Below are 10,532 nucleotides of genomic sequence, written 5' to 3' on the forward strand. Positions count from 1 at the left end.
CCCTTCCTTGAAAGGACACCAAGGGTGGCATCCTCAGATGTTAAATAATAACTTTATCTTGTTTCATTTGAAACTGAATGATCGTCTTAATTTCCCCTAAAGTCAGTTCCTTAAGTATTATAGTTTGTTATTTAAATTAGTAAAACACGAGTGGAGTAGGCCTGCCCCTCCCTCCACTTATTTTAAAAATACAGACAGAAAAGCTATGACTTTTAAGTAATTATTAAATAACCCTATCAAATCGTGGCACCATAACCTTTCAATCCTATTTTTTCCCAAATGAGACTTATTCAAACTTTGATTGATGCTTCTTTTATTTATTCCAGGTCAGTCTATTGGTGCTGAGCCCATAAAGCCGGTGTGGGGGTCCGGGTGGCGTGACCAGAGGATCATCCAGATTCCCGCTGAAACGTGGAGCGATCATAGAATCCTGTGTGTGGCTGAAAAAAACGCATCATCCAGCTACAGGACGCTTATCCGGTAAAGATCCGATGCTTTATCCCGCCGTGCAGAGCTGGACAGTGCCGCAGATTCCGCTCCCCGGCTCGGTCACAGTCTCTCCACACTGTCGCTCCCTCTGAAAATGTGACGTTTCCCCTCCAGGCGCATCTTGCCGTTTTTTTTATCCTCTTAGAGATATGACAGGAATGACAACCTCCACTGACATGCAGCGCAGCTAACACAGGAGCAGCAGGATAGTCCACAGACACAGAGAGAGGTCTGAGTCTTCATTACTTGTTGTGATCGGTTTCCTCATTTCCTTTGCCCTTGAGACGCACGCAGCGTAACCATTGCACTGCCAACTTTTCCCAAACAGGACAGGCGCACTGGATACAGGTGCAGCGTCTCTATTGGTCCCGGAGTGGGGGGGTCCAGGGGCCTCCAGGGGCCCCCTGCAAGTGGGGGACAGGGATGTAACTGCCACTGAGGTAATTTACTCACTAATATTCCTGAACATTAGGGGTTTTAGCTGGCATTTTTACAAGGGCTTATTGATTCCTAAAGTTCTGATTATAATTAAATAAATCTATTTATTTGTCCCTGGGTTTGCAATTTTGCAACTGCACGTTAGTTCAGGAAGACAATATAGGAACAAACATTTTTTAAAGATATTAATAGTTATTGGTATTTCCATATAAATTGATTGATAGCAGCATCTTCAAAATATCATGCCCATAAACCCATACTGTATGATTTGTTCTTTTAAGAAACATACTTGAATATCTTTATTATTTCCTAATATCAAATCGTCTCCTAAAGGCTTTTTTGGAAAGGGTATTGTGAATATTATAAAATAATTTAAATCATTGTGTAACCAGAATTGCTTTTCAGTTTGTGTCCCTTTGAGCTGCACAAGCAGATTATGATCTAGTTCCATTTTATCAGAGAGAAGGCAGACATCTCTCTGACTGATATCTCAACACTCTCCAAGTCACACCAATATAATCTGAATTGATAGAAAAGTGCGACAATAAAAAAGGAAAGGTATGTATTTTCATTTTGGGAACGACTGTTTCTTTAAACTAAAGATAAATGTAAAATAAAACTGCATTTAAGGTTGTCATTTCTCTGCAGTGTGTGTGTGTGTGTGTGTGTGTGTGTGTGTGTGTGTGTGTGTGTGTGTGTGTGTGTGTGTGTGTGTGTGTGTGTGTGTGTAGGCATGCAGACACCAGAATCTCATTAAAGTGTGTTTGGGTTATGACAGGGCACTCACACGCCACATGAGCGTGAGGGTGTCTGTGTGCAGAAGTTTGTTATCTCCAGCTGAAGTCTCAGGACAGGGGCCGCCAGTGACAAGAACAGCGAGGAGGAAAAAAGAAACATCTCTTCTCAAAACACAATTCATAAAATATTTCTGGGATTCCTTACGTCTGCAAGTATTCTTCAAAACAACTAGAAACCAAGCTTCTTTTCCATGCCAACAAATGTACAAAGGAAGTTCTTATAACCAAAAGGACATTTAGTGAATATAAAAATGCAAATAGCCATGCTGTGTTAAGTCAGCTTTCAGTTAGTCACAACTGCAGCTCCACATTTCATATTAGAGTTTTCAGTTCAAATCTATATCGCTGGGATAATGGAAAATACACTTGTGAATAATAAAGCAGGGCAGATCACCAATTATCCATTTACAACAGAACTCTTTTGTGTGGTTGCTCATTAAAAGATGACTCTACATCTGAATGTCTGAGTAAACCCTGCCATTTCTGAAATGGTTGATTAACCTTTAAAAATGTCATTTAAAAAAGAAAAAGAAATCCTAGTTGTATTGGTTAGAAAACATATCAAAATACATGCCTGCGTGTCCAATGCATATTTGAATAGAGACGGAACAAAAAGGGGAAGTAATGATTGATGAGAAAAAGTATTTTAATAATTTCCCTCTGACATCCCTTCAGGGAATATGTAAGGCAGACTAAAACAGAAAAACAATCTCTAATATTTAAAACTGTAAGGAAAAGTGGTTAATGATGAAATATCCTGTGACTTGCTTTCCCTTTAAAAGTAGCAGTTTTAAAGTCGCATTACAACAATAGTTGAACAAATTTAAAAGACTTGTTCTCCCTGGTTTCAAGTCATAATAGCGATCCGACTCCATTTCTAACAAATGGAGGATCTTTTTATGATGCGTGGTGTTGCATTTCAGCAGTAACACACAGGGTCGGGCAAGAGAAAAATGAGGAGTATGACTGTGATGATAAAGAACCAACAGACATTTGGCATATTTAAACCATGTTCCTTGACAAACCATAATTGTTTGACTTTGTACACTTCATGCTCCTCACAATAACCCCCCCCGAACTGTCCCATCAAACCTAAGAGAACATTATGGAGCGTCCTCGTGTGCTAAACAATTTATGATTTCAATCAATGGGACCAGGGACGTGCACAGGTACGGGCTAATGTTGCCCGGGCAACGGCCCGTTTGGCTGACCTGCCCCTCTGGAGAGAGCGAGAGTTTGTTTTTATTTTTTCTGTTGTGGCCGAATCAACATGATAAACCCATAATTAGTATTGTAGCGTCTCGCTGCGGGAAACACACTTTGTCAGCGCTGTCATCTGCCGGTGCGTTAAAACCACCTCAGTGTCAGATTTTGGAAACTTGATTTTGAGTTGTCTCGTGGCAGTTAGGGTATAAGGGACAAACCAATCTTTTTTTTTGTAGTCGCCTTAGCTTATTTTGTTATGAGATGTGATTTACTGTTCAATTTAGTTGATGTAATAATCGTTTGGTTTCTTTTACATTAAAAACAAGTTACAATTTTCTAAAGGTCTTGTGTTTTTTTTCTGGGGGGGAGGCCCTTTTTCCAGTTTAGAGCAAGAGCCCCTCCAAATGTCTGTGCACGTCCCTGAATGGGACAATCTTTCAGCAAATAACACATTTGCATTATATGTTAGGCCTATTTCACACACAAATTATTCAGATAACCTTTCAGTGATTTCCACTATAGTCTTAGCAACCGCTCATATCTGATTTAATTCTCCGTTATCTGTGAGCCCCACTAACACACCAATAAGAAGGATAATAAATACTATGTTCCTGAGAGTTCATTCAGTGTACATTAGAGTTCCTTTGGACAAACATGAGAGAGGTTTGTGTACAGACTGGCCCCTGTTTACTGACCGAGGTATAACATGTTCAACATGTTCCAGTCCGATGTGCAGCTCAGCCTCGGGGGGGGAAAAAACACCTGAATGACCAGATTAAACTCTCCCATATCACACCCCATGATCTGTGTCTCTTCAAGCCCTCAGCATCACAACTGAGGACAAACACAGAGAAACAATTTAAAAATCCTAAAAGAAGCACTGCATCCAGTCTGCCGCTGCCTACCACCTGCTGGCATCATCATCATTACCACAGAGCACCGCTGGAGACTCTCCTACTTGTCCTCTCCACCTTTACTGATTTTGAATTTCTCCAGAAACTCAGCATGTCTCTGTCGCAGGATTTCAGACTGTTTTTTGAATCCGTTGACCCTGAAATAAACCCACAGAAGACACGTTCACACTCCGCTCCACTTTAAAGCATCACAAGAACGAAACGGAAGTATTTCAAGTTGAATTTATAGTTTGTGCACTCACTTGGCCCTCTCTTTGGATTCATTGTAAATGTCGTTGATGACTCGATCTTTCTCGTCCATGAAGGTAGTGTGAATTTGTTCCAGTTTCCTGAAGGAGTCGCAGAAACACTTGAGTTGAAGACAACGTTTGCAGAAGACCTTTGCTTAACCTAAGAACTCTTTGCTCAGTGGGCCCTTTGTATGCTTTTATTGTCTTTATGAGTTTGTACAGCTGTTATAACATCTCTTCAGATCACAAAGAAGTGAATCACCAGAAGCAGAAGAGACGCAGTCATTGTGTGAGAACAAATACAATGAGTTCCAACACACAAGGCACAGACACATGTCCACAAACAATCCCATTCATCTGGATGTGAATGTGGAGCAAAGAAAAACTCAGTCAGTAAATTAGATGGACTGCAGTGTGAAGGGTCTAGTTTGAATATTGGGCCTCATTTAATAATTACTTCCCAAGTTCTTACACCTCTGAATTGTGTCCCTGTGTCCTGATGATGATGGAACCCATTGTCCTCATTAATTGAAAAGCGCATGCCAGTTGATCCTAGTTAGCATAGGTAAACGCCAATAGCCATAAAAAGGCATGAGACCAGAGGGTCGTGTGCACACAGACACTGAAAAGAGGGGCTGAGGGAATTAAGTCAAGAATGCCCGAACAAAGGTGTAAAGTGGGCGAAGCACCGGATTACAAACTTTAAAAAATCCTCTATTTAACGCCAAATCAGCTGTTATATTACGCAGCGGCAGTAGTGGATATAAAATAAAACAAAACAACTAAAAAAGATGCATGGGATCCTATTACTTGTACGTCAAGTATTGAAGTGTTAGTGTTGTGTTTTATTATTTTAAAATACCATAATACAGTAAAAATAACAATTAATGTTGTAAATAAATGATACAAATATCCTAATTTAAAAACTGTACAGTTGAAGAAAATGCTAAACATGTCAGTAACCAAATGTGTGAAACAGGGCTATTTAGTGTGCTTAGATTCAGTTCTTATCATACATAAGAAAACAAGGACTTGATTGTCAAAATCTTATTTTCTTAGAAACAGTTGGTGAATTAGGTCCAATGTTACATCATTTCAATCTTGCTTACATTGATATTTGTAAAGTGTCTATCATGTGCTGGTTGTGTACCTGAAGAAGATCACGTGGGCTCCGATGCCAAGCAGCATGGTGAGGAAGCAGTATCCCACCAGCTGGAAGTTCCTCCTCCTCCTCTTCTGCCACTCCTCTCCCGGCGTCTCCTGTGCTCGAGCCTGACGGAACTGGTTCCAGTAACGAGAGTTATCCTGCTGTTCCGCACTGAAGAATTAGAAGATGAAAAAGGATCATGATTGGTGAAATCAAAAACAGGAGATTGGACAGGTTGTAGTCTGAACTAAAGTGTTAAGAAGACAAGTGTGGGGGACTCTTAAAGGTCACCTATTATGCAAAATCCACTTTGTCATGTATTTTATACATAAACATGTGTCCCCTCTGTTTAAAGAGACTCTGGAAGTTTCAGGAAAAAAGATTCTCTCACTTTTTGTCCTGATCCATTTCTATAAAAACCTGTCTGAAAATGAGCTGATCAGATTTTGGCCACTTTATGACGTCATAATGTTTTTTTGGTTTGTGTAACCATTAGCCAATCAGCAACCAAGGTACCCCCCCCCCCCCCACCTGATCACCTGAATCCCCTCTTAGAGCACCATTGTGTTATTTTTAACCAAATATCTCTCAGAGGGGCGTGGGGAGGGGCTCCTTATTTTCATCTAAAGTAACAGACAGAGAATCAGCACTTTTGGAACAGGGCTGAAACAGAGGGGATTATGGGTAATGCTGCAATGCATGATCTGTTTGGTATTTCGAGCCAAACACTTCAGAGACATGTTTTATATCTATCTGAGACCTATAATATATTGATGAAAAACAGTAGGCGACATTTAAGTAGTACACTTCCATTAAAATGTCGTGAATAAGAAACTTTTCTAATTCAAATTGTTCTACTTGGTTTTGCGATTGAGAAACTCTAGGATTTAAACCAGGTATAAAAGAACAACAAAAAACACAGCAACCCAAAATCACAATTAGCTGAAGACTGGTTAATGCCTTGTACACAGAGAACATGTGATGCCTTGTTTCTAGTGTTGTGCACAACGTTGAACAAAACCTCTCGCATCAGAATTTGTTTTGAAATAAATCATTATTTTAGGTAAATGGTTGCAGGGGGTGTTTTCCTTCTGTTAGAAAGTAAAAGGTCTTCAGTGTTGCTGCAACACGCAAGGTCTCAGCTGTTCAGTCTTTACACTATTAGACTGTACTATGAGAGCATGACAGCAAAGAAATAATACACCACAGGTAGTGCTGCGTACCGGCAAGCCGAACCGGTACTGGACTTGTAAAAAGTTTCGGTTCAAGTCCGGTTAAAACCGGAACGTCGGGAACCGGTACTTGGACTCGCAAAAAAACTAGCACTTACGTATATTCTGGTGTCTGTTGTTATTTAAACATTCCCTGATAAACGTTATTCAGCGTCAATAAATGAGTGCTAATCCCAGTGTGCTCAGTGTACAACATCACATGTCATTTCACCTTCGATTCACGGTTTGAAAACGTAGCCTTTCGCCACATGCTAATGCTAACCGGAAGTGAAGAATTTTCAGAATAAAAGTATTAGTTAAGTTAATAGTGTGAACTTCCGTTTTATTCAGAATAAAACTGATTTAAATTAAATAGTGTATTTAATTCAAAATTACGCCATATCAACATTGATTTTAATTTCTAACAGTATGTATGTACATCACTATGTATGTAGTATGTACTGTATAATGTACACATGTAGAGTTGTAGAAAATGTACAGACAGTACACTCTGACTGTACAGTCACTACAGTTTAGCCTATACTGTATAGTAGGTGTGTAACAGTGTAATGCGTATAGTCTACTCTACACTCTACCTTTCAGCAACGTTTTAGGGATTTAGGCTCAGTCAGCTCAGGGACTGTTTGGTTACTTTAGTTTGGTAAATGAAATAAATGTTTGAACTTTGTAGTAGTTCACTGTAGTTGCTGTCATAAGTCATTTGTAGACTAAGTGGCAAAAAGTGTTTTTTCTACATTTGTACTTTGTAGAGAAATGTGGACACAAGTTAGATGGGAGCTCAATAAACCTGATGAGTTTGAATTTGAGTTGATTATTGTTAATTTTAAATTGATAATTAGCTCACAATAAGTTCACTTTAGTTACTCACACAACTTGACACAAGACATGGGTTCAGGTCCGGACTTATAAGTCCGGACCTGAACCTGAACCTCTGGACTTGAGTCCGGACCTGAACCTGAATGTGAGTCCAGGTACGCAGCACTAACCACAGGGCCTTATTTTGAAAGTTCAACTGAATGACATATTTCCACAAAAGGACATTATCCAAACTTTCCCCCTCACATTAACATTGATAGAGAGTGAGGAAGAAGGTCAGGTGACGTGAGCCTCATTAGCCAGCACTAACTGTTGTGTGTGTCTCCACCTGGCTCTGTAGCTGGTGTAGCTGGCAGTGGATCTGAAGGCCTGGCCTCCACTGTACGTATGCCTGATTTTGAAGTCATACTCCTTCCTGCTCGGCCCTTTGCTCAGCACTCGGTACGCGTCGTTCAGCTCCACAAACTGGCCGTGCAGCGCCGGGTTCGAGAGGTCGCTGTCTGGGTGCAGCTGCAAGGAGAGCGTTACAGTAATGAGGTCCAGGGACCAAACCAAACATTAAGCCAGGGATATATTCTCACACATGCAGACATTTACACATCTGAACATGTTTACTTGCATTTTAGACACACACCTTTTTCTGTTAAACAAATGTATTCAACCATGCTTTTTTTGTCTAATGGTGAACTTATCTCTACGTTCAATTATGACAGAGCCACAAGGTAAATACACATGCACATCCTTATTTACACTGGGAGCAATAACATGAAAACAAACAGTCAGGAAGCTTTCTGTGGGAACAGTTCAAATAAAAGTTAGTCTGTGGAAAGGCTGCCCTCATGTGGCTGGAAATGTTCTCTAATGAAGAGCTTGTTAACAAATGAGGACTTTACCTTTTTAGATTTGTTGAAAAATGCATTTTTTATTTCCTCCAAGGAGGCATCAGATTTGACGTCGAGTAGATCGTAGTAGTTCACAGCTTTTCTGGGGTTGAGAAAGCAAAAACTCATTACCAACCATACACAATCACTAAATTGTTTTCAGTGGTTCTGATTCAACAAAACAGACACAGTTAAACTGCATTCATTTATACAGCACAAGTTGTCAAAAGTAACAATAAAAAACACTTTACAAAACAGTACAATTACAACAATACAATCAACATACCACAGTAAAAGATGTGGGGTAACATTTTAAAATATACTTTAGTGAATCAAGACTAAGAGAATGATAAGTAAAACATATGTTTAAGATTGTAAGGTGTTAACAGATGATTGGAGAGGACTATATAAACTAAATGCTGCCTAACTCTCCTATACACATATACTATACATACTATATGTTCTATATACATGTACTATACACAAAGTCTACCTGTGAGCATAGCTCTGGGAGAGCAGACGCAGCCCGCTCTTGTAGCACCAAAGACAACGCTGACATAGACGCAGCTTAGCCTCCAGTTGCATGATGGGAAATGTCTGAGGTTCTACACTGAAGACCTGTGCACAGAGGACAGATGTCAACAAATGATACACAGAGCAGTGAAGCAGGGAGTTATTTCAAACCAAAATTAAAAATACTTAGTTGGCAGACTTTCAGGTTTATCAATGTTGGACTTTGATAATTCAAACTTTAAACTCTACTCGTGTTGGGAGGAGATAATGTGGTGTTTTATAACTCTGAAGTTAACATTCATTAAGAAAAATGGCTCTTAAGGGCCAAAAAACACTGAAAGCAGTGAGCTTAAAAATGGCAGATATTTTTTCTTTATATTGTTAAGCAGTTACCACATAAATATGTATTTGTATAGAGGTAGATTTCACTTTTGTCACATTAAAGTTGGACATAATCCTGGATCATAGCACAGTGTAAATATCAGTGAGAAAATGTGGCTTCAACACAGAGCCATTAAACAGGATGGCTGCAGCGTGTTGATGAATTAATGATATGGACTGTTTGTCAACCCAACCATTTTGATAAAGTAGATTTCAAAACGAGGATAAATACTGTTGGTGGGAAATGGGTTTAACATTGATATAGAGTTTTCCTTTCTTTACCTTTCAGTGTGCTCCCATTGAAAATGATGCTGTCAGCAGCTTCCCCTCATCTGTCCACACGTGATCTGACTATGACAACTACAGGGGAAGAGGGGAGTGAAATAACTTTGGTTAAGGACATCATATATAAAGACTTTAACGACATCTCACAGCTCTAGTGCCAACCCTTCAAACTGGTCATTCACTTTATGCTTTTTTTCATGGGGGTGTGTTAACCCAATACAAGTTGTTTTTATACATAATTATAAGTACATTAAACTAACTTAATTTATTTTTGTTTAGCTACACCACCGACTACATGTTGCTGCTCTTTGTACATCAATCATGACAAACTGTTACATTTAGATGATACAGCGTCATTGAGTTTTTCCAGTACACTTTGTTCTGATACCTGAGCTAGCTGGTAGCTTTGTCTGCCTGCCAGCTTTAATGTGCTACTGTTAGCCTGACAATATTAATCTAAATTAGCGAGCATTTTTGTGCAAAACACACGAAACTGGAATAAGTATAAACCCGGAATAAGAAGAGCGTGACATACCCGCAGGACTCAGTTTGATAACACAGTCGGCCAGTTGCATAAACCTAAAACCGGAAACCTAGGAAACCCACCCTTCAAAATAAAACACGGGTTTCTGCCGCCAATACCGTGAACATTTTTAAAGAATTCCTAATTTACTAAAGGCAAATTACATTCTTTCTCCTTCCAGTATTCGTTATTTCTAATGTGGTATTTTTGTGTCATTAAGAGTTTTATTTTTTTAGAAAGTATAGGGACCATAGATAGGGACACATAGTTCTGTTTGTTACAACATGTTTGTAGAGCTAGACATCAAAACAAGTTATATAAGATTATTATTGTATCTGAGTTTTTACAAAGGTAAATAAAGCACAACTTTGCCAATAATGTGAATACATAATAACTAACCCTAATGCACTTGATTTTGCAACATAGAATGTCTTATATAACCATTAAAATCACTTGTGTTTTTGCAAAACTATAGAGAACATTACAAAATATTACTTTATTTGATATTTAATGTACGTTTATAGCCTAAGATGCAATATTTGTATTGTATTTCCAATGACTCACTGTTATAAAAATATCTTGAAACCTGAGACGCATTCTCTGGGATTATTGTCTTAATAATGATCGGAAGTTATTGCTGATTTCCGGCTTCTTTACAAACACAAACACGCCCCTCCTGC

At 39.1% G+C, this 10,532-nt stretch overlaps 2 protein-coding genes across 2 annotated transcripts in view; both read right to left on the reverse strand.

Annotated features, from left to right (window-relative positions):
- Window positions 1–777, reverse strand: part of vegfba (vascular endothelial growth factor Ba) — a 14,867-nt gene extending 14,090 nt beyond the window's left edge. The window contains exon 1 of the mRNA XM_034080285.2: window positions 1–777. This exon is cut by the window's left edge and continues 204 nt beyond it. The gene's annotated coding sequence lies outside the window, so the exon portion shown is untranslated.
- Window positions 778–2,349: 1,572 nt separating this feature from the next.
- Window positions 2,350–9,941, reverse strand: dnajc4 (DnaJ (Hsp40) homolog, subfamily C, member 4). The gene is made up of 8 exons (XM_034080282.2): window positions 9,865–9,941; window positions 9,327–9,404; window positions 8,644–8,768; window positions 8,163–8,253; window positions 7,598–7,779; window positions 5,225–5,392; window positions 4,087–4,173; window positions 2,350–3,981 (listed from the first exon to the last, which is right to left on the reverse strand). Exons 3-8 carry the CDS (start codon window positions 8,733–8,735, stop codon window positions 3,885–3,887), a joined length of 717 nt encoding a protein of 238 aa, XP_033936173.1. The 5' UTR covers window positions 8,736–8,768; window positions 9,327–9,404; window positions 9,865–9,941; the 3' UTR covers window positions 2,350–3,884.
- Window positions 9,942–10,532: the final 591 nt, after the last annotated feature.

The sequence above is a fragment of the Pseudochaenichthys georgianus genome, unplaced genomic scaffold, assembly GCF_902827115.2.
Source record: "Pseudochaenichthys georgianus unplaced genomic scaffold, fPseGeo1.2 scaffold_988_arrow_ctg1, whole genome shotgun sequence".
NCBI lineage: Eukaryota > Metazoa > Chordata > Actinopteri > Perciformes > Channichthyidae > Pseudochaenichthys > Pseudochaenichthys georgianus.

What these genes read in the sequence shown, in the direction of transcription:
- dnajc4 (XM_034080282.2), bottom strand. Translation starts at nt 8,735, where the DNA reads ATGCAACTGGAGGCTAAGCTGCGTCTATGTCAGCGTTGTCTTTGGTGC. An exon ending in TCCCAGAGCTATGCTCACAG is followed by an intron (nt 8,254 to 8,643) that starts GTAGACTTTGTG and finishes TCTCAACCCCAG; the next exon opens with AAAAGCTGTGAACTACTACG. An exon ending in GAATCCAAAGAGAGGGCCAA is followed by an intron (nt 3,982 to 4,086) that starts GTGAGTGCACAA and finishes GGTTTATTTCAG; the next exon opens with GGTCAACGGATTCAAAAAAC.